A 25,385-nucleotide genomic window follows, 5' to 3' on the forward strand; every position below is an offset into this window, starting at 1 on the left:
GACAATGATCTTCTGTGTTATTATTGGGACGTTTAAGTAGCATAACCTTTTAGAAACTGTTCTACTGTTTTGCCCACTAAAAGACAACACAGGAGTGCAGCTATATGATGCGATACTGACTTAGCTATGACTTCAGACATGACACGACAAAGACAGTGTTTTTCTCTTGATTTTTGTTGCTTATGATTGCTTTTTTTATTTGAAGGGACTGGCTACCGATATATCAATCAAATGTATGTACACAATGTTTGACAAGATATCATTGTTTTATCTAAATGTGGCTATATCATTAGATAGACACTTGTCAAGGAAACGATCAATGGCATATCCAGAGAGCTGTATTATACAGTAGCAAGCACTTTATTAGTGTTTTGAATTTCTTCTAAATATTTTTTCCACCCTTGTCTGACAAACACGTTCCTTTTAGTGTTTCATATCATTGCACACTCTGCACTCTGTTTTGTTCATGGAGTAAAGAGAGACCCTGTTAATCTGAATTCTGTTCCCAAAGTGCTAGTAAAGTATTTCTTCCCTACAGGGAACTGCATCATCAAGGGGCTTGAAGCATGATCTTCTTCTGCATAATCAACTGACTTCTGTGAAGCTACATTTGCTAGAGTAGGTGCACGCGTGTATGACGAACACATAAGCAAACCCACAAACAGACACATTTACACAGACTTATAAAAACCCACCTACGATGAATATTCTAACCCACACAGTACACATTCATTTCATGTACGCCCATCTGGTTTAGATTATCTGTGAAGTGAGCCCTCGTTGATTCCACTGGGATGTCTTGGAGTGCTTATCCATCCCAACCACACTTAGGGAACTAGATACTGGCTAGGTCGAAAATATACTGGTTAGGACAATAGAATAATTCCATTTGACAGCGTTCAAAAATAAACAAATTCATTGGACCAGCACCGATGTTAACTAGCATAGCTGGTCCCATTTTTGGAAAGAGTTATGGGATATTAGAATCTGCTATCTTAACCTCAGTTATCTTCAATCTAGGCTACTGGATCCAGTCTGGTTCACTATGATAATAAAACATATTCACAGAAGAGGGTGAACAACTCCAGTCCTCAAGGACTAGAAGATCTCCTGCTGGGCTTTATACTGTACAGTAATCTCCCAGGCACTTCATTTATCAATATGTGTCATTGATTGGCTATAGAGACTGCACAGCTGGCAGAAATCAATCATAGATTATAAGCCAAGGACCAGAACATTGTATGGCCCTAGAGGCCCAGAGCAGTGCACTCCTGAGATTAAGTAGAAAATATTAAACCAACCCTTCCCATGTTAGACCAAGACCCATCTCCTTTAGAGGGGTGTGCTGTTACACCTCTCCAGACCCTTCAGTTTAAACACAGGTACACCTGGCTCCGTCTCATCCAGGAACTCAAAGGCGGGGTGATCATACGCCAGGTCAGCCTTCTTCTGGGCGGATGCAATCTTGGGGTCAACATGGGTCGTTACCGCGTTAATGGGCGCCGCCTGGTCGTCTCCAGTTGCTTGGCCAGTGCTGCAGCAGCCAGTTGCCTTGGTGATGACCCTGTCAAGGGGTTTGAGGGAGCGCATCCAGCGAGGCAGGAAGTCCCAGCTCTGGAGACGGGTGGGCAGGTGGCCGGGGCTGTGAGCCTGCAGCACAGAGAAATGTTGTTACCAACCAACCGTAGAGCAATCAAATTCGATACATCTGAACTATTCAACCACTCTTGGATGACAATGAAAGTTGCGTAGAAAATCTTCGTAAAAATGTACAGTCTCCATTATCAATTCGACTTCCAATGTTCTCCAAGACTGGCTGATTACAGTATTTCTAACCCACCTGCATCAAATTCACCAAGGCAATGAAAACAGTCACACCCACAAATGGTGCGCCCACTCCCACCATCACTCTCCAGCCAGCCAATGAGAGGCCTAGGACCAGGGACGGGAGGAGCAGGAAACAGACGAGGAGGTAGAGGACAGCGAACCAGCGGTACTTGGCGGTGCGTTCACCCAGGGCACGAGCCATGCGGATGGGGACACGTGTCACAGGGATGGGGTACCACAGCAGGATTCCCAGGATGTTGAAGAAGAAGTGACACAGAGCAATCTGGAGACAAGATGGTCAGTATTAGGTGGACATTTGAGAGAAAAGACAAGATGGACGGTATTAGATGGACATTTGAGAGGAAAGACAATATGGTCAGTATTAGATGGACATTTGAGAGGAAAGACAAGATGGATGGTATTAGATGGACATTTAAGATGAAAGACAAGATGGTCAGTATTAGATGGACATTTGAGAGGAAAGACAAGATGGACAGTATTAGGTGGACATTTGAGAGGAAAGACAAGATGGACGGTATTAGGTGGACATTGTATTAGATGGACATTTGAGAGGAAAGACAAGATGGACGGTATTAGGTGGACATTGTATTAGATGGACATTTGAGAGGAAAGACAAGATGGACGGTATTAGGTGGACATTGTATTAGATGGACATTTGAGAGGAAAGACAAGATGGACAGTATTAGGTGGACATTTGAGAGGAAAGACAAGATGGACGGTATTAGGTGGACATTGTATTAGATGGACATTTGAGAGGAAAGACAAGATGGACGGTATTAGGTGGACATTGTATTAGATGGACATTTGAGAGGAAAGACAAGATGGACGGTATTAGGTGGACATTGTATTAGATGGACATTTGAGAGGAAAGACAAGATGGACGGTATTAGGTGGACATTGTATTAGATGGACATTTGAGAGGAAAGACAAGATGGACGGTATTAGGTGGACATTGTATTAGATGGACATTTGAGAGGAAAGACAAGATGGACGGTATTAGGTGGACATTGTATTAGATGGACATTTGAGAGGAAAGACAAGATGGACGGTATTAGGTGGACATTGTATTAGATGGACATTTGAGAGGAAAGACAAGATGGACGGTATTAGGTGGACATTTGAGAGGAAAGACAAGATGGACGGTATTAGGTGGACATTTGAGAGGAAAGACAAGATGGACGGTATTAGGTGGACATTTGAGAGGAAAGACAAGATGGACGGTATTAGGTGGACATTGTATTAGATGGACATTTGAGAGGAAAGACAAGATGGTCGGTATTAGGTGGACATTGTATTAGATGGACATTTGAGAGGAAAGACAAGATGGACGGTATTAGGTGGACATTTGAGAGGAAAGACAAGATGGACGGTATTAGGTGGACATTTGATGGACGGTATTAGGTGGACATTTGAGAGGAAAGACAAGATGGACGGTATTAGGTGGACATTTGAGAGGAAAGACAAGATGGACGGTATTAGGTGGACATTTGAGAGGAAAGACAAGATGGACGGTATTAGGTGGACATTTGAGAGGAAAGACAAGATGGACGGTATTAGGTGGACATTTGAGAGGAAAGACAAGATGGACGGTATTAGGTGGACATTTGAGAGGAAAGACAAGATGGACGGTATTAGGTGGACATTGGGGGAAAGGTATCTTTTGCTGTTTCTCAGCCCTTTTATTTGAATGTAAGTTGCTCTGAATAAAGCCTTTTTATGAAATAAGTGATTCCCAAACGGTCCATACCTGTATGGCAGCAGCCAGTTTGTCCCCAGGGCTGGCCAGGGCTGCCAGCAGGGCTGTGGTTGTGGTACCGATGTTGGAGCCCAGAGTCAGTGGATAGGCCCTCTCCAGACTGATCACACCAATACCTGCAAACCAGGAGCAGGGTTCATCATTGTTCATGTGGCACACAGAAAAGCGTGTCTGCTGTAAGATGATAGCGATTTGCTAATTACTTTGTAGAGGGGCTAACTCACCCCTTACATTGTAGTGGGTAATATTTGTAGAGGGGCTAACTCACCCCTTACATTGTAGTGGGGTAATATTTGTAGAGGGGCTTATTCACCCCTTACATTGTAGTGGGTAATATTTGTAGAGTTGCTAACTCACCCCTTACATTGTAGTGGTGTAATATTTGTAGATGGGCTAACTCACCCCTTACATTGTAGTGGGGTAATATTTGTAGTGGGGATAACTCACCACTTACATTGTAGTGGGGTAATATTTGTAGTGGGGCTAACTCACCCCTTACATTGTAGTGGGGTAATATTTGTAGAGGGGCAAACTCACCCCTTACATTGTAGTGGGGTAATATTTGTCGTGGGGCTAACTCACCCCTTACATTTTAGTGGGGTAATATTTGTAGTGGGGCTAACTCAACCCTTACATTGTAGTGGGGTAATATTTGTAGTGGGGCTAACTCACCCCTTACATTGTAGAACTCACCCCTTACATTGTAGTGGGGTAATATTTGTAGTGGGGCTAACTCACCCCTTACATTGTAGTGGGGTAATATTTGTAGTGGGGCTAACTCACCCCTTACATTGTAGTGGGGTAATATTTGTAGTGGGGCTAACTCACCCCTTACATTGTAGTGGGGTAATATTTGTAGAGGGGCTAACTCACCCCTTACATTGTAGTGGGGTAATATTTGTAGAGGGGCTAACTCACCCCTTACATTGTAGTGGGGTAATATTTGTAGTGGGGCTAACTCACCCCTTCCATTGTGGTGGGGTAATATTTGTAGTGGTGCTAACTCACCACTTACATTGTAGTGGGGTAATATTTGTAGTGGGGCTAACTCACCCCTTACATTATAGTGGGGTAATATTTGTAGTGGGGCTAACTCACCCCTTACATTGTAGTGGGGTAATATTTGTAGTGGGGCTAACTCACCCCTTACATTGTAGTGGGGTAATATTTGTAGTGGGGCTAACTCACCCCTTACATTGTAGTGGTGTAATATTTGTAGTGGGGCTAACTCACCCCATACATTGTAGTGGGGTAATATTTGTAGAGGGGCTAACTCACCCCTTACATTGTAGTGGGGTAATATTTGTAGTGGGGATAACTCACCACTTACATTGTAGTGGGGTAATATTTGTAGTGGGGCTAACTCACCCCTTACATTGTAGTGGGGTAATATTTGTAGTGGGGCTAACTCACCCCTTACATTGTGGTGGGGTAATATTTGTAGTGGGGCTAACTCAACCCGTACATTGTAGTGGGGTAATATTTGTAGTGGGGCTAACTCACCCCTTACATTGTAGTGGGGTAATATTTGTAGAGGGGCTAACTCACCCCTTACATTGTAGTGGGGTAATATTTGTAGAGTAGCTAACTCATGGATATCTTTAAGAAAGCCATTTCTTAAAGATATCCATAAAAAGTGTCATTTAAAGTTTGCCACAAGCCACCTGGGAGACACACCAAACATGTGGAAGAAGGTGCTCTGGTCAGATGAAACCAAAAATTGAACTTTTTGGCAACAATGCAAAACGTTATGTTTGGCGTAAAAGCAACACAGCTCATCACCCTGACAACACCATACCCACTGTCAAACATGGTGGTGGCAGCATCATGGTTTGGGCCTACTTTTCTTCAGCAGGGACAGGGAAGATGGTTAAAATTGATGGGAAGATGGATGGAGCCAAATACAGGACCATTCTGGAAGAAAACCTGATGGAGTCTGCAAAAGACCTGAGACTGGGATGGAGATTTGTCTTCCAAAAAGACAATCATCCAAAACATAAATCAAAATCTACAATGGAATGGTTCAAAAATAAACATATCCAGGTATTAGAATGGCCAAGCCAAAGTCCAGACCTGAATCCAATCGAGAATCTGTGGAAAGAACTGAAAACTGCTGTTCACAAATGCTCTCCATCCAACCTCACTGAGCTTGAGCTGTTTTGCAAGGAGGAATGGGAAAAATTTCAGTCTCTCGATGTGCAAAACTGACAGAGACATACCCCAAGCGACGTACAGCTGTAATCACAGCAAAAGGTGGCGCTGCAAAGTATTAACTTAAGGGGGCTGAATAATTTTGCACGCCCAATTTTTCAGTTTTTGATTTTTATTTATTTTTTGAAATATCCAATATTAGTCGTTCCACTTCATGATTGTGTCGCACTTCTTGTTGATTCTTCACAAAAAATACAGTTTTATATCTTTATGTTTGAAGCCTGAAATATGGCAAAAGGTCGCAAAGTTCAAGGGGTCCGAATACTTTCGCAAGGCACTGTACATACTACCTCAACTAACCGGTGCCCCCGCAAATTGACACTGTACCGGCACCCCCTGTATATACTGTTGTTTTTTACTGCTGCTCTTTAATTTCTTGTTACTTTTATCTCTTATTCTTATCCGTATTTTTTTAAACTGCACTGTTGGTTAGGGGCTCATAAGTAAGCATTTCACTGTAAGGTGAAATACCTGTTGTATTCGGCGCATGTGACTAATACAATTTGATTTGATTTGCTACGCAATCACATTTTAGTAATTACTGTAAAGGTCCTGTGTGTAGCTGGTGTAGAGAGTCAGGCGCAGGGCAGCAGATATGAGTAATCAATGTCTTTTACTCAAAAATGCATAAATACGAAGCAATATAGCGAGCCCACAAAAAAGGACCGATTTACAATGAACAATTACTCACAAACAAACATGGGGGAACAGAGGGTAAATAATGAACAAGTGCGGGATTGAAATCAGGTGTGTAAGACAAAGACAAAACAAATGGAAAATGAAAAGTGGATCGGCGATGGCTAGAAGGCCGGTGACGTCAACTGCCGAACGCCGCCCAAACAAGTCGTGACAATTACATTTACTTTTGATACTTAAGTATATTTAAAACCAAATACTTGTAGATTTTTACTGAAGTAGTATTTTACTGTGTGACATTTTCTACTAAGGTATCTCTACTTTTACTCAAGTATGACAGTTGTGTACTTTTTCCACCACTGACCAGTCATCCGAAAGCCACAATCTTGTAGAATTTCCAGACACTCATTGGTTATTTCAACAGTGTAATATATGAATGTACGATTACTTAAGTATTTGTATTTGATATACTTATTTGCTGTGTATTTGAGTATTTTCAAATACACAGCCCACTACAACTACTTAAATTAGAAGTAGGTTTAAACTTTGGCTAAATACTTTTTAAGAATGTATTTGAAGGTAATTGAAATATAAGAAGAGAGAGATCTGCACAATGTTAAAATGAGGAATAATGAGTCAGACTAAGTCTTAGATGCAAATATAAGTATGAAATATTGGGCAGTGGAGGCTGCTGAGGGGAGGATGGCTCATAATAATAGCTGGAACGGAGCAAATGGAATGGCATTGAATAGATAGAAAGCGTGTGTTTGGAGTATTTGATAGCATTCCACCAATTCCGCTCCAGCCATTATCACGAGCCCACCCTCCACAATTAAGGTGCCACCAACCTTCTGTGATATTGGGATAATGTACATTGTTTACATTATAAATGTGGGAACATTTCCATTTCCATTTCCTAAAATTCTCCAGAGATCAGATATGAGGGGTTGATTTTACTTTCCATGTCTTAGAGCAGAAACAACTCTGATAGTTCACTGGTTGCTTGGTTATCCAACATTCTCCAGGTAAATTAAAATAAACACATCGTCATCTGTGTTTTCACATAAGAAGTTGAGGATATTCAGAGGGCCCATGCAAAGTCCCACTGACACACAACATCTAACCAGGACCTTTCCATAACTACCAACTCACTAAAACTATATTTGGATAGCAAATTCCCTGGACAGAAAAACAGCTCTTCAGAGTACTGTACCTCCTGTCAGATGAGGGCCTTTCCATAACTACCAACTCACTAAAACTATATTTGGATAGCAAATTCACTGGACAGAAAAACAGCTCCTCAGAGTACTGTACCTCCTGTCAGATGAGAACAGTATTTTATATGACAGCCTAGCGTGGCCATGTCTCTCTGCTGCCTAATCAGCATTCCCAAGAACATCCCAGTGATTGGTTGTCCTTCGCTAAAACCAAGATATAGCCAGTTTGAGCCAGATGCTGACTGTTTCTGATCTACTTTACCTCATCACCCTGCTTGTATGGGTCCATGAACTGTGGTTTATCTGGATGAAACCCTGTCTCTTTGTATGTTCATATAGAATATATGCCATTTAGCAGACATTTTTATTCTAAGCGACATAGTCATGCTTGCGTACGGGTGGTCCCAGGAATCAAACGCACTATTCTGGCATTGCAAGCTCCATGCTCTAGTTTCTGAGCGACAGAGGATCATATTTCCATGCTATGTTTCAGTAGTTTCTAAGCCAGCCTGCTTACTGTGACACTACTGAGCATTCAATGCTACCTCCTGTTTCTCTACCCCCACAGCTGGGTCAGACTGGCAGAGTCAGGGGCAGGGAAGACAGGTCTGCTGGCTGTCCTTTGGGGACTAACAGGGGTTGTGAATATGTCTTCTAGGGTGATGTTACCGGATTTGAAGCCAGATGAGAGTGGACCGGTACAGTGTCAGTATGTTTTCACATCAGACACTCAGGAAATGGCCAGTATACTCCTCAACACTGACCTGGGATTTGTTGTTCCCTTCTCGTGGCCACCGCCTATATCAACCTCCACAGAAAAGTGAACCAAACAGCCTTCTTCAGGAGCCTCAGGATGACTAGGTTAGTGACCAGCATCATTGTGACCTTCATCATTCCATGCACTCCTCACCATGTCATGAATGTGCTGGGAGTGGCAGCCATCTTTGTGGGGGATAAGGCTATGAGAGGGTTCTGGGAATCCAATTGGATAATTGTTGGATCTCTGACCTACAGCTGCTTGGATCCATTCCTCTACACCATCACATCCAGAAACATCCAGCCAGAGAACAGTATGATTCCAATGTGACTTACAAGTCACTGATCAACTGAAGATTTACACCCATTTCTTGTTATATCAGCCAATGAAATATTCCCTTTGATTTAAGAAACGTGATTTATGCTGTGCCTTACTGCGATTTGCATAACTGGTTAACCTGATGATAACCCCCAAAAAGACCTATTAATCCATTGTTCATGTTTTTGTAAATATTCAAACCATATATCAAATGAAGATGCATGAGGAGGTTTTACTCTGGCTTCATCAAACGATGTGATGTGAAGTGGGTCAATGTTTATCTGATTGTACTTGTTTACCTGCCTGCTGTCTTTCTAAGGTATATTAACATGCTATCTCACAAACCACAGGGGTTTTAGTCTGGACCAGCATGTCAGCAATGAGATAAAACTAGAATGTATGTCTCTGTGTGAGTTCATAGATTGTGTTTGTAGGCTAGGTATTTCAGGTATACATCAATGCTTTTTCAAAGAATAGATTTCATAACCCATGTGAATCTGTTTGTCTTGTCCAAACTATTGACCTTCTCTTCTCCCCCCTGAACAACTGATTTGAATAAACCAAATTGATAAATGGCCTTTATCTATGATTATTCTGTCTATAACAATCACAATCAATCATTATAGAAAACCTACAAATGTTGTGTTAACTGTTATTCATGCAAGAATGGGGTAGGTAGATGTTCCCCTAGCCAGAGGTCACTCACCTATAAGTGGTGTCAGGGCAGAGGTGAACACAGAGCTGCTCTGCACTACAAAGGTCATCCCTGCTCCCACAAACATGGCCAGGTAGCCCGCCAGCCAGCCAAACGGATACGGCAAGTCTACATTGAAATGGTTAGAGCAAGATCCTGATTAGGTCTACCTGTCTGTCTTTCTTGTCTGTCTGTAAATCTTGCTAGTGGATTTCAGAAGTTGGCTGGATTTAGACATAATTAAGACTTTGTTGCTGTGGTAACTAGTGACGATCCTGATTAGGTCTGTCCGTCTGTCTGTCCGTCTGTCCGTCTGTCCATCTGTATGTCTGTCTGTCTGTCTGTCTGTCTGTGTCTGTCTGTCTGTCTTGTCCATCTAAAATGTATTGCTAGCGGAGGTTATATTTAGTATGTTCAGACTTGGCATTCTCATATATTGTATGTAAAAATCTTGCATTCTAACTCCGACCGGCACCCACCTGTGTTGATGACCTTTTGGATGACCTTCGCCACTTGACCTTGGAGGAGCGAGTTGAGCAGCTTGACCAGGAGCACCAGGCAGGTGCAGAGCAGGGCCAGGGAGCCGGCCAGGAGGATCAGCCCCACCGTCAGGTCTGACAGATGGGCATCAGCAAACAGATGCCTACCTGGAGAAAACCAGAAGCACTCGACAAATAACACAACAATGTTCTTGTTTGTAGTTTGATTGGTAGAGCATGGCATTTGCAACACTAGGATAGTGGGTTCGACTCCCGGGACCACCCATATGTAAAAAAAATGTCTCCACGCATGACTGTGAGTCTCTTTGGAGATAAGTGTCTACTCAATGGCATGCATTAGTTTCTTTAAGATGTAGGATCTTAACTTGAGCACTGTTTTTTTGCTGAAAATGTTCCTGCACAGCAGGAAATGCAAACGTGTAGTGTATTCAAGGTTTTACAATTCTTCTAAAGTTTGTAAAAATGTCAGATTTGATTTGCCCCAACAAAAAATGCGCGACAAAAAATATTCATGAAATATAATTCACATTTCTTGTTGCTGCAGGATTCTTGTCCTGCTGTAGCAAACTAGCTGAAATTGAGATTCTACATATGTATAAAGTTCTTATTCTGCTAAAACAATGAAAATTAACTATACATAACCCAAATCTAAAAATAATCCAATAACCTCTAAAGAAATAATAAGTCAAATAAGTGTGATGTCAAAAATAGTATATATAACTATACGTATGTCAGTTTAATGTAAGTAATTTATGTTGGATTTACATTTCTGGATGTTAACCTCGGAGGGGAGATTCTGAGTGGTCCAGGTGATGTCACCTTCCTGCAAGCAGAGGTGGGCGGAGCTACAGTTGTCAGAACCAGGGATGCTGATATTCATAGAGGACTGATAGAAAAGAGAATGGGAGAGAGTTTAGAAGCATATAAGATAGATAGGAGAGAGAGTGCGAGGTAGAGAGAAGATAAACATAGCAAACAGTATGCCTTATGTCTTATCATTCACAGAGAGTATATTCATAAATCACTGTGATAGTGACAGAGAAAGTCTCATCAGCGACAGAGCTTATCGCACCAAAGCCTTAACAGCTGGTGGGGGTGACAGGCTCAAGAGTGACGGTGTTGACAGTCATGATAATGACGATGTTGGCCGTGACAGTGTTGAGACCGTGATGTGGTGAGGCAGAGGGTCTGGGAGTGACAGTGATGACAATGATGACAGTGTTGAGACATTGATGGTGTTGAGGGTCTGTACCGTAACTAGCCCGGTGTGGCACCACTTCTTCACTAGGCTCCTGTTCCTCATCCTCTCATCTCCCATGGCGATGCCGGTGATCACCTGCTTATCCAACTGATGGAGACAAGACAGATTGGTTGTTTACTTTTATTTTATTTGAGTCATTTAGCAGATGTTCTTATCCAGATAGACTTACAGTTAGTGCATCCATCTTAAGATAGCTAGGTGGGACAACCATATATCACAGTCATAGTAAATATATTTTTGTAGTGGATGCGAGCTTCGAGTGAAAGCCATTGGAGTGTGCGGAGGAGCGGGGTGACATGGGAGAACTTGGGAAGGTTGAACACCAGGCCGGAAGCAACATTCGGGATAAGTTGCAGGAGTTTGATGGCATACGCAGGGAGCACAGCCAACAGGGGGAGCCCAGCCAACATGTTCATGACAGGTATTCAATAGGTGTTATATTGACAGTTTTTTATATTGTATTATGAGTTTAATGACTGGTTAATACATGTATGATAAGTTTAATGACTGGTTAACTTCTTTGGGGCTGGGGGGCAGTATTGTGTAGCTTGGATAAAAAGGTGCCCAGAGTAAACTGCCTGCTACTCAGGCCCAAAAGCTAGAATATGCATATAATTAGTATATTTGGATAGAAAACACACTTAAGTTGCAAAAACTGTTTGAATGATATCTGTGTATATCTTGAAGCTATGGGGGCGCTATTTCATTATTGGATAAAAAAACGTGCCCGTTTTAAGCGCAATATTTTGTCACAAAAAGATGCTCGACTATGCATATAATTGACAGCTTTGGAAAGAAAACACTCTGACGTTTCCAAACATCAAAGATATTATCTGTAAGTGCCACAGAACTGATGCTACAGGCGAAACCAAGATGAAACTTCAAACAGGAAATGAGCAAAATTTTTGAAGCGCTGTTTTCCAATGTCTCCTTATATGGCTGGGAATGCGACAGGAATGAGCCCACAATTTCTGCCGTTTCCCCAAGGTGTCTGCAGCATTGTGACGTATTTGTAGGCATATCATTGGAAGATTGACCATAAGAGACTACATTTACCAGGTGTCCGCCAGGTGTCCTGCGTCGAAATGGGTGCGCAAACCTCAGCTGCAAGTATTTTTCCATTGAATTCAGAGAAGAGAGCAGGCTTCCACGAACGATATATCAATGAAGAGATATGTGAAAAACACCTTGAGGATTGATTCCTAAACAACGTTTGCCATGTTTCAGTCGATATTATGGAGTTAATTTGGAAAAAAGTTCGGCGTTTTGGTGACTGAATTTTTCTTTTGTTTTGGTAGCCAAAAGTGATGTACAAAACGGAACGATTTCTCCTACACAAAGAATCTTTCAGGAAAAACGGAACATTTGCTATGTAACTAAGAGTCTCCTCATTGAAAACATCCGAAGTTCTTCAAAGGTAAATGATTTTATTTGAATGTTTTTCTGGTTTTTGTGAAAATGTTGCCCGCTAAATGCTACGCTAAATGCTACGCTAGCTTGCAATACTCTTACACAAATGCTTGATTTGCTATAGTTCAAAATCATATTTTGAAAATCTGAGATGACAGTGTTGTTAAGAAAAGGCTAAGCTTGAGAGCTAGCACATTTATTTCATTTCATTTGCGATTTTCATAAATAGTTAACGTTACGTTATGCTCATGAGCTTGAGGTTATAACTGGATACAGGTTTTTTTCGTAGCCAAACGTGAACAAAACGGAGCGATTTGTCCTACACAAATAATATTTTTTGAAAAACTGAACATTTGCTATCTAACTGAGAGACTCCTCATTGAAAACATCTGAAGTTCTTCAAAGGTAAATGATTTTATTTGAATGCTTTTCTTCTTTTTGTGAAAATGTTGCTGGCTGAATTCTAGGCTTATGGCTATGCTAGCTATCAATACTCTTACACAAATGCTTGTTTAGCTATGGTTGAATAGCATATTTTGAAAATCTGAGATGACAGTGTTGTTAACAAAAGTCTTAGCTTGAGAGCAAATATATTTCTTTCATTTCATTTGCGATTTTCATGAATAGTTAACGTTGCGTTATGCTAATGAGCTTGAGGCTATAAATAGGATCCCTGATCCGGGATTGCTCGTCGCATGAAGATAATAGAACTCATATGGCAGGCAAAAACCTTAGAAAAAAATCTTACCAGGAAGTGGGAAATCTGAGGTTTGTAGTTTTTCAAGTCATTGCCTATTGAATATACAGTGTATATGGGGTTACATTGCACTTACTAAGGCTTCCACTGGATGTCAACAGTCTTTAGAACCTTGTTTGAGGCTTCTACTGTGAAGGAGGAGAGAATGAGAGCTGTTTGAGCCAGAGGTCTGGCAGAGTGCCATGAGCTGATCACGCGTGCGCCCGTGAGAGGTAGCTGCATTCCATTGCATTTCTAAAGACAAAGGAATTATCTGGTTGGAACATTATTGAAGATTTATGTTAAAAAAAACATCCTAAAGATTGATTCTAAAAATCGTTTGGTATGTTTCTGCGTACTGTAATATAACCTTTTTGACATTTCGTCTGAACAAGTGATCATGCATTATGCATTTGGATTACTGGGCTAAATGCGTGAACAAAAAGGAGGTATTTGGACATAAATGATGGATTTATCAAACAAAACAAACATTTATTGTGGAACTGGGATTCTTGGGAGTGCATTCCGATCAAGATCATCAAAGGTAAGTGAATATTTATAATGCTATTTCTGACTTTTCTGACACGTCTCCTTCTTTTGGAAAATGGCTGGATGTTTTCCTGTGACTAACGCTGACCTAACATAATCGCAAGGTGTGCTTTCGCCTTAAAGCCATTTTGAAATCTGACACAGCGGTTGCATGAAGGAGAAGTTTATCTATATTTCCATGCATAACACTTGTATCTTATATCAAGGTTTATTATGAGTATTTCTGTATTTTGATGTGGCTCTCTGCTCTTTCACCAGATGTTTGTTTGAGACAATGCATTTCTGATCATGACACTCTAGACCCAAACTGCTACAGACCTATATCTATCCTACCCTGTCTTTCTAAGGTCTTCGAAAGCCAAGTTAACAAACAGATTACTGACCATTTCAAATCCCACCATACCTGGTCATGGGTGCACCTCAGCCACGCTCAAGGTTCTAAACGACATCATAACCGCCATCGATAAGAGACATTACTGTGCAGCTGTATTCATCGACCTGGCCAAGACTTTCGACTCTGTCAATCACAGCATTCTTATTGGCAGACTCGACAGCCTTGGTTTCTCAAATGATTGCCTCGCCTGGTTTACCAACTACTTCTCTGATAGAGTTCAGTGTGTCAAATCGGAGGGCCTGTTGTCTGGACCTCTGACAGTCTCTATGGGTGTGCCACAGGGTTCAATTCTCGGGCCGACTGTCTTTTCTGTACACATCAATGATGTTGCTCTTGCTGCTGGTAATTCTCTGATCCACCTCTACGCAGGCGACACCATTCTGTATACTTCTGGCCCCTCCTTGGACACTGTGTTAACTAACCTCTAGACGAGCGTCAATGCCATACAACTCTCCTTCCGTGGCCTCCAACTGCTCTTAAACGCAAGTAAAACTAAATGCATGCTTTTCAATTGATCGCTGTCCGCACCTGCTCTCCCGTCCAGCATCACTACTCTGGACGTCTCTGACTTAGAATACGTGGACAACTACAAATACCTGGGTGTCTGGTTAGACTGTAAACTCTCCTTCCAGATGCACATTAACCTGTTGATGCTCTGGGGGCGCTATTTCATTTTTGGATGAAAAACGTTCCCGTTTTAAACAAGATATTTTGTCACAAAAAGATGCTCGACTATGCATATAATTGATAGCTTTCGAAAGAAAACACTCTGACGTGTCCAGAACTACCAAGATATTTTCTGTGCGTGCCCTAAAACGTGAGCTTCAGGCAAAACCAAGATGAGACGGCATCCAGGAAATGAGCAGGATTTTTGAGGCTCTGTTTTCCATTGTCTCCTTATATGGCTGTGAATGCGAGAGGAATGAGCCTGCCCTTTCTGTCGTTTCCCCAAGGTGTCTGCAGCATTGTGACGTATTTGTAGGCAGATCATTGGAAGATTGACCATAAGAGACCACATTTACCAGGTGTCCGCCCGGTGTCCTGCGCCGAAATTGGTGCGCAAAAGACAGCTGCCAGTATTTTTCCATGGGATACAGAGAGGAAAGCAAGCTTCCACGAACTGCATATCAATGAAGAGATATGTGAAAAAACACCTTGAGGATTGATTCCAAACAACGTTTGCCATGTTTCGGTCGATATTATGTAGTTAATCCGGAAAAGTTTTACGTTGTAGGTGACTGAATTTTCGGTTCGTTTCGGTAGCCAGACGCAATGTAGAAAACGGAACAATTTCTCCTACACACAGACGCTTTCAGGAAAAACTGCGCATTTGGTATGTAACTGAGAGTCTCCTCATTGAAAACATCAGAAGCTCTTCAAAGGTAAATGATTTTATTTATTTGGTTATCTGGTTTTTGTGAAAATGTTGCGTGCTAAATGCTACTCAAAATGCTATGCTAGCTTTGCATACTCTTACACAAATTAGTCAATTTCTATGGTTCAAAAGCATATTTTGAAAATCTGAGATGACAGTGTTGTTAAGAAAAGGCTAAGCTTGAGAGCAGACGCATTATTTTCATTTTATTTGCGATTTTCAGAAATCGTTAACGTTGCGTTATGCTAATGAGCCTGAGGCTTTAGTCACGATCCCGGATCCGGGATGGGGAGTTCCAAGAGGTTTTAAGCATCTCCAATCCAAAATTAAATCTAGAATCGGCTTCCTATATCGTAACAAAGCATCCTTCACTCATGGTGCCAAACATACTCTCGTAAAACTGACCATCCTACCGATCCTCGACTTCGGTGATGTCATCTATAAAATAGCCTCCAACACTCTACTCAACAAACTGGATGCAGTCTATCACAGTGCCATCCGTTTTGTCACCAAAGCCCCATACACTACCCACCATTGCGACCTGTACGCTCTCGTTGGTTGGCCCTCGCTTCATACTCGTCGCCAAACCCACTGGCTACAGGTTATCTACAAGTCTCTGCTAGGTAAAGCCCCACCTTATCTCAGCTCACTGGTCACCATAGCAGCACCCACTCGTAGCACGGGCTCCAGCAGGTATAACTCACTGGTCACCCCCAAAGCCAATTGCTCCTTTGGTCGTCTTTCCTTTCAGTTCTCTGCTGCCTATGACTGGAACGAATTGCAAAAATCTCTGAAGCTGGAGACTCACATCTCCCTCATTAGCTTTAAGCACCAGCTGTCAGAGCAGTTTACAGATCACTGTACCTGTACTTAGCCTATCTGTAAAACACCCATCTATCTACCTACCTCATCCCCATACTGGTATTCATTTATTTATTTTGCTCCTTTGCACCCCAGTATCTCTAGCTGCACATTCATCTTCTGCCGATCTACCATTCCAGTGTTTAATTGCTATATTGTAATTATATTGTAATATATTGTAATCGTAATTAATATATTGTAATTTCTTCCTCACCATGGCCTATATTCCTCACAATGGCCTATGTATTTGTATATAGTCTTTTTGTTTTCTTTTGTTCTACTGTATTATTGACTGTATGTTTTGTTTATTCCATGTGTAACTCTGTGTTGTTGTATGTGTCGAATTGCTACGCTTTATCTTGGTCAGGTCGCAGTTGCAAATGAGAACTTGTTCTCAACTAGCCTACCTGGTTAAATAAAGGTGAAATAAAAATAAATAAAAATATTACACACCAATTTCAAATTAGGTTTTTGGACATAAAGATTAAACTTTGTTGAACAAAACACACATTTATTGTGTAACATGAAGTCCTGTGAGTGCCATCTGATGAAGATCATCAAACGTCAGTGATTAATTTAATTGCTATTTCTGATTTTTGTGAGCCCTCTCCTTGGCTGGAAAATGGCTGTATGTTTTTCTGTGACTAGATGCTGACCTAACATAATCGTTTGGTGTGCTTTCGCCGTAAAGCATTTTTGAAATCGGACACTGTGGCTGGATTTAGAAGAATATATCCCAGAGACGTTAACACCTGTATGATGAGTTTAATGACTGGTTAATACCTGTATGATATGTTTAATGACTGGTTAATACCTGTATGATGAGTTTAATGACTGGTTAATACCTGTATGATACGTTTAGTGACTGGTTAATACCTGTATGATACGTTTAATTACTGGTTAACACCTGTATGATACGTTTATTGACTGGTTAACTTCTTGCGACAAGCAAACCCGTATCCGGGAGCGTAATCATACCCTCAAATGCATTAGCATAACACAACTTTACATATTCATGAAAATCGCAAATTAAATGAAATAAATATATTCAAACACAAGCTTAGCCTTTTGTTAACAACACTGTCATCTCAGATTTTCAAAATATGCGTTACAGCCAACGCTAGAGAAGCATTTGTGTAAGTTTATCATGGCATAATGCTATGCTAGGCTCTGCTGGCAGCAGTCAACATTTTCACGAAAATAAGTAAAGTAACCAAATTAAATAATTTACATTTGAAGAAGTTCAGATGCTTTCACTCAGAGACTCCCAGTTAGATAGCAAATGTTCCTTTTTTCCAAAAGTAATATTTTTGTAGGCGAAAAAGCTCCCGTTTGTTCATCCTGCTTGGCCGAGAAATCGACCGAAAAATACTTAAACTATAACTTTTTTCAAAATTTGCTCCATAATATCGACAGAAACACGGCAAACGTTGTTTAGGATCCATCCTCAAGGTGTTTTTAACATATATATTCGATAATATATCTGTCGAGGTAATTGGTTTCTCATAAGAAGCGATTGGAAAAATGGCTACCTCAGTATTTTACGCAAGATTTTCTCCGGGAGACACCATGTGACCGCTCGCTATATATGGTCTATAAAATAGCCTCCAACACTCTACTCAACAAACTGGATGCAGTCTATCACAGTGCCATCCGTTTTGTCACCAAAGCCCCATACACTACCCACCATTGCGACCTGTACGCTCTCGTTGGTTGGCCCTCGCTTCATACTCGTCGCCAAACCCACTGGCTACAGGTTATCTACAAGTCTCTGCTAGGTAAAGCCCCACCTTATCTCAGCTCACTGGTCACCATAGCAGCACCCACTCGTAGCACGGGCTCCAGCAGGTATAACTCACTGGTCACCCCCAAAGCCAATTGCTCCTTTGGTCGTCTTTCCTTTCAGTTCTCTGCTGCCTATGACTGGAACGAATTGCAAAAATCTCTGAAGCTGGAGACTCACATCTCCCTCATTAGCTTTAAGCACCAGCTGTCAGAGCAGTTTACAGATCACTGTACCTGTACTTAGCCTATCTGTAAAACACCCATCTATCTACCTACCTCATCCCCATACTGGTATTCATTTATTTATTTTGCTCCTTTGCACCCCAGTATCTCTAGCTGCACATTCATCTTCTGCCGATCTACCATTCCAGTGTTTAATTGCTATATTGTAATTATATTGTAATATATTGTAATCGTAATTAATATATTGTAATTTCTTCCTCACCATGGCCTATATTCCTCACAATGGCCTATGTATTTGTATATAGTCTTTTTGTTTTCTTTTGTTCTACTGTATTATTGACTGTATGTTTTGTTTATTCCATGTGTAACTCTGTGTTGTTGTATGTGTCGAATTGCTACGCTTTATCTTGGTCAGGTCGCAGTTGCAAATGAGAACTTGTTCTCAACTAGCCTACCTGGTTAAATAAAGGTGAAATAAAAATAAATAAAAATATTACACACCAATTTCAAATTAGGTTTTTGGACATAAAGATTAAACTTTGTTGAACAAAACACACATTTATTGTGTAACATGAAGTCCTGTGAGTGCCATCTGATGAAGATCATCAAACGTCAGTGATTAATTTAATTGCTATTTCTGATTTTTGTGAGCCCTCTCCTTGGCTGGAAAATGGCTGTATGTTTTTCTGTGACTAGATGCTGACCTAACATAATCGTTTGGTGTGCTTTCGCCGTAAAGCATTTTTGAAATCGGACACTGTGGCTGGATTTAGAAGAATATATCCCAGAGACGTTAACACCTGTATGATGAGTTTAATGACTGGTTAATACCTGTATGATATGTTTAATGACTGGTTAATACCTGTATGATGAGTTTAATGACTGGTTAATACCTGTATGATACGTTTAGTGACTGGTTAATACCTGGTTTTAATTACTGGTTAACACCTGTATGATACGTTTATTGACTGGTTAACTTCTTGCAAAGCAAACCCGTATCCGGGAGCGTAATCATACCCTCAAATGCATTAGCATAACACAACTTTACATATTCATGAAAATCGCAAATTAAATGAAATAAATATATTCAAACACAAGCTTAGCCTTTTGTTAACAACACTGTCATCTCAGATTTTCAAAATATGCGTTACAGCCAACGCTAGAGAAGCATTTGTGTAAGTTTATCATGGCATAATGCTATGCTAGGCTCTGCTGGCAGCAGTCAACATTTTCACGAAAATAAGTAAAGTAACCAAATTAAATAATTTACATTTGAAGAAGTTCAGATGCTTTCACTCAGGAGACTCCCAGTTAGATAGCAAATGTTCCTTTTTTCCAAAAGTAATATTTTTGTAGGCGAAAAAGCTCCCGTTTGTTCATCCTGCTTGGCCGAGAAATCGACCGAAAAATACTTAAACTATAACTTTTTTCAAAATTTGCTCCATAATATCGACAGAAACACGGCAAACGTTGTTTAGGATCCATCCTCAAGGTGTTTTTAACATATATATTCGATAATATATCTGTCGAGGTAATTGGTTTCTCATAAGAAGCGATTGGAAAAATGGCTACCTCAGTATTTTACGCAAGATTTTCTCCGGGAGACACCATGTGACCGCTCGCTATATATGGTCCCTTACAGCCATTCTCCAATGGAAATGCCTAAAAAGACGTCACAAACGTCAGAGTGTTTTCTTTCCAAAGCTGTCAATTATTTGCATAGTCAAGCATCTTTTCGTGACAAAATATCTTGTTTAAAACGGGAACATTTTTCATCCAAAAATTAAAATAGCGCCCCCTATATCCAACTCACCTGTATGATGAGATTAATGACTGGTTAATACCTGTATGATGAGTTTAATGACTGGTTAATACCTGTATGATGAGTTTAATGACTGGTTAATAACTGTATGATGAGTTTAATGACTGGTTAATACCTGTATGATGAGTTTAATGACTGGTTAATACCTGTATGATGAGTTTACTGACTGGTTAATAACTGTATGATGAGTTTAATGACTGGTTAATACCTGTATGATGAGTTTAATGACTGGTTAATACCTGTATGATGAGTTTAATGACTGGTTAATAACTGTATGATACGTTTAATGACTGGTTAATACCTGTATAATTCGTTTAATTACTGGTTAACACCTGTATGATGAGTTCAATGACTGGTTAATACCTGTATGATGAGTTTAATGACTGGTTAATAACTGTATGATGAGTTTAATGACTGGTTAATACCTGTATGATAAGTTTAGTGACTGGTTCAGTGATGACCTTCAGTAGCTCAGGGGCGTCCTCTCCAGTCTGGATGTTGAAGCTGGTGACTACGATGTGGGCCAGGTGGGTCATCAGCCCTGTAGCCACCTCCATCGGCAGCAGCACCAGCACAGACAGCCAGTTGAAACAGTCATGGATGGTAGCCCCAGCAAACGCACTGAACACAGAGACAGAACCCAGTTGTGGGTTGGTTAATTGTGTGTTTGAACTCCTTCAATAATTTACCTTAGCGGTGTTATGGGTAATTGTACTGATGACTTTTAATAATATGCCCTTACCCATTACTTGTTTCGTCATGTACTTATGTGACTGAGTTATGTGGCTGAGTTGTTTAAGTTAGTTTAGTGAAAGTGTCCATTTCACTTTAAAATGGACAATAAAGTGTTTTAACAAGGTTAGTGATATGGGGTCAACAGGCTTGAGACATGTCATTGCTGCTGTTGATAGGCTTATATATGGTTAGATTATGTTATACTGTTAACATGACAGCACATGGACTGGAGAGAAGTACAGTTATACAGTTCACTGCACAGCCTCTCTCCTCTCCTATCATCCCCTTGTACCGTTTGAAGTCATTTCTCTCCCCTGCCTGCATCATGGCTACGATGGTGTTGGTAACAGATGTCCCAATGTTGGTCCCCATGATGATAGGAACGGCAGACCGGACCTCCAGCACTGTCGGAAGGAAGGAAGGAAGGAAACAGACAGAGACAGAGACAGAGACAGAGACAGAGACAGAGACAGAGACAGAGACAGAGACAGAGACAGAGACAGAGACAGAGACAGAGACAGAGACAGAGACAGAGACAGACAGACAGACAGACAGACAGACAGACAGACAGACAGACAGACAGACAGACAGACAGACACATATATATAGTTACACAACCTCCCATATTTATGTAATGACTTTGGCTTCTTCTCAAAGACTGCATAAAGTGCCATGATTATGGTAATGCTCGTGCTTAAATATTATCAAATCTGACCCTTCCTATTTCAAAATGCTTTTAATGGAGGGAAAACTGAAGGTAATTTGCAGGTGAGTGGAGGCATCTCAGTTTTTAACTGAAGAACTGGTTTTCTTTTTGCTGGGGCCTATTATGCAGATGATGACCCTTTGCGCATTCACACATACATACAGCTCACAGACAGACAGGAGGCACAGAGAAGCTGGGCGGTTGTAATTGCCCATAATTCCCCTGGTGTCCTCTCTGAGATTGGCTGCTGAGACAGAGACAGTCCTGGCATACTGATGTACCATAGCCACTGGTCACATACACACAGTGAATGAGAGGTCTCTGTGGATAACCCCTATTGGCAGCAGACAGCCCACCCCAAGAGACTGTTATACATAACTAAGCACTGACAATTATGAGAGAGCTCCACCACTTCGTTTCAAATTCATAAGCATCTTGTTTCACTGGTCCCTTTAATCCTATTCACTCAGTTCAGATTTACAAGCCATGTTTTCACCCTCATGCAGACCAACACAAGCCCAAAAACATGTATGCACACACCCACAAGACTGCAGGCACACACACACACACACACACACACACACACACACAGATGCAGAATCTCTCTATCCAAGTACTCACATCCTGAGGAGACGAGGCTGACGATGATGGAGGTGGATGTGGAGGAGCTCTGGACCAATACGGTGACCAGTATCCCCACCACCAGCCCTGCTACTGGGTTAGACAGCACTGCATTGTCTTTGAAGATGTCCCCTGCTACCTTACCTTCAGTCACACACATACAGGATGTACAGCCCTTAACACATCTCCTACACCATGACAATAGACAGGGTTTCCACCTAGTTCAGAGTTAGAGTAAACACACAGTTTACAGTACCATATCATGAATCAGTTTGTACCAATAGTATCCGTTTAGTTATGCCTAGTCATACAATAGTAATTGTCATCGACTCAACAGGTTTCCACAGGTTCTCTCATCATAGTCATCAAAATGCACGAGTCAGTTAATCTGACAAAGCACACCCAGAGAGGACAGGACAGAATGCAAAACATCCTAATTATAGTGAGACACAAAATCCCTCATTACCTAATTCATCTTGGAGGGACAGTTGAGTGTAATCTACTCACCCCCAGCCAGCTGGAACGCTGAACTTAGTGTGTCTAATGAACAGACAAAGAAGAAGAGGAGGAGGAGGAGGAGAGGGATCTTGGAGCAGTTGATGAAGAATTCTCTGACTCTGTTGGGACTGAGCTCCATGTCAGGTTCTGCGGTGGCTGCTGATCAAAACAAGAGAAACAACCAGAGAACGAAAGAACAAGAAAGAAAAAGATAGAAAGAACAAATGCATTATTACAATGTTTCTTCCTGAAGAACAAACCAACATTTGTCCTAGTTAAGAAACAGTATCGCTTTGACAAGACAAGGCAACAACGTAATGACAAAATAAGCAAAGCCTCTCCCCATTGTGACCTAATTTTTGTGTGTATGTACTGACATGTGCTGTACATATAAGAGATAGATGCACACACACACACTCTTTAGTAATCTTTAGTTGTATTGTTTCTTTATTATTAATTGTGTACATTTGTGACTTTAGTTGTAGTTTTAGATATATACACAGTATATACACTCAGTGGCCAGTTTATCACGAAAATTGATTGCTTGTACCAAAAGTGAGTCACATGGCCGGGGCTTGCAATATAAAGCAGGCAGACAGGCATCGAGGCATTCAGTTACTGTTCGATTGAACGTTTGAATGACCAAACGAGTGACCTAAACGACTTTGAGCATGGTATAATCGTTGGTGCCAGACTCGCCGGATCCAGTATCTCAGAAACAGCGGCCCTGCTGGGCTTTTCAGAAGTTGAAGGAGAATGGCAAGAATTGTGCAAGCTAACAGGCAGGCCACAAACAGACAAATAACAGCGCAGTACAAGTGTGCAGAATGGCATCTAGGAACGCACAACTCGTTGATCCTTGCCATGGATGGGCTATTGCAGCAGATGACCACACCGGTTCCTCTCCTATCAACTGAAAACAAGAAGAAAGCGGCTCTAGTGAGCACGCCATCACCAACACTAGACAATTGAGGAGAGAAAAAATCTATGCCAAGGCACGTTGAAGCTGTTCTGGCAAGTCATGGTGGACAACGCCCTATTAAGAAACTTTATGTTGGTGTTTATTTTATTTTTGTAAGGTTCTGTATTTATTTTCTTAGTCATCCTTGTGTTTTGTTTTGTTGTGTTCTTGAATGTAGCCCTGTCTTTCATTTTTGTTCATTGATTTCACCTGTGTGAGTTACTCACCCAGTCTCATCAGCTCCTTATTTAGTTCAGTTCATTCTGTTTGTGCCTTTGTGAGGTATTGTTCATTTTGACTCTACTAAGCCTTTTCCTAGCTCGTTTGTGAGAACCAGTTATAGTCTTTAGTCCTAGTTTTGATTAACCTGTCTGTTTGCCTACCTGTGTATGACCATTGCCTGCCTGTGACCACGATTCCTGCCTTCTGTGAAGGCGAAATAAACACCTGCCACGCTCTGTGCGTGAATCTACACCTTTTTCTCCCTGAGTATTCATTACAATTGTGGCAGTTACCTGTAGCAGCAGGCTACACAGAGAATGGAACAGCTGGAAAGGGGAGACGGCTTGAGTCGTAGAAAATGGAATAAAATATTGCGGATAAAATTTGGATGATCACTTCACTGAGAGCTTGGCCATTTCTAAAAAGACAAATGGTGGTGTTTTTGGAGACTTTGTTCATGTTTTTTCGGGGGCCCCATAGTAGACAAGGAGGATGAGGAAGTGATTTGCTGTTTTGGATAAGTTTCTCAAAAACATGAAATCACAAAAAAGGTGTCTTGACCCTTCTATAATATACCATTTACATAAATGTGTTTTTTTTAAAGGAACATTTTCCTTTCATGTTTTAATGCATGTAAATTGCAAAGTATTTTTGTCTGTAATGTATTATTCACTGTGTCAGATCCCAGGAAAACTAGCTGTCAGCTTTGGTGTGGGCCCATTGGGAGCCTAATAAAATAACATAAAAATGACTGACTAATAGGTTATCACAATGACTCTCTTCCACATTCACTACACAGTATCTCCTCTTGTAGGAGTGTTGACGTAAATATAGTATAATTGCATGCAGGGGGAAAATGTGTCTGGAACTTCAGAGTGCTGTACCTTGCTCTTTGGGGGGACTGTTCCCTTCCCTTGGTTTGGGGGAGGAGGTGGGTGAGGTTGGTTCATCCTCCTGGCTGTACCCCTCCATGCTGCTGATGAGGTCCAGAGTGGACCCAAGGCCTGACTCCCTGTCCTCCTCCAGGAGATGTTTGGGACGCAGGGAAGCGGGAGCGCCATGGGTCCGTCCCCCTAAAACCACAGTTTACATTTCACTGAATTCAAACAATTAATTCTGAATTTGAGGTTGAAGACAAAGTATTTATTGACAAAGTGACTTGAATTCTCTGGGCACACTTTTTGATATGATAAAATATCACTCTTGGAATTTACCGTTGTAGTTGATCATAGGTTCCACGCTGGATGAAAGTATTGTGATTAGACGAGAGGACATGATGACTTCACTGTATAGGGCTGTAGAGAAAGATTATTTTATTTTATTTGGCCA

The 25,385-nt window shown here is 41.2% G+C and overlaps 1 protein-coding gene across 1 annotated transcript; it reads right to left on the reverse strand.

Moving 5' to 3' along the window:
• Positions 1-231: 231 nt before the first annotated feature.
• Positions 232-25,331, reverse strand: slc34a1a (solute carrier family 34 member 1a). The gene is made up of 13 exons (XM_064972811.1): positions 25,271-25,331; positions 24,941-25,129; positions 22,883-23,032; positions 22,376-22,519; positions 21,341-21,452; positions 20,739-20,934; positions 11,190-11,285; positions 10,703-10,823; positions 9,917-10,084; positions 9,450-9,566; positions 3,596-3,720; positions 1,841-2,110; positions 232-1,650 (listed from the first exon to the last, which is right to left on the reverse strand). The coding sequence occupies exons 1-13, from the start codon at positions 25,329-25,331 to the stop codon at positions 1,333-1,335; spliced, it is 2,067 nt and encodes a 688-aa protein (XP_064828883.1). The 3' UTR covers positions 232-1,332.
• Between the last annotated feature and the right edge of the window lie 54 nt (positions 25,332-25,385).

Source organism: Oncorhynchus masou, chromosome 9, assembly GCF_036934945.1.
Source record: "Oncorhynchus masou masou isolate Uvic2021 chromosome 9, UVic_Omas_1.1, whole genome shotgun sequence".
Classification (NCBI taxonomy): domain Eukaryota; kingdom Metazoa; phylum Chordata; class Actinopteri; order Salmoniformes; family Salmonidae; genus Oncorhynchus; species Oncorhynchus masou.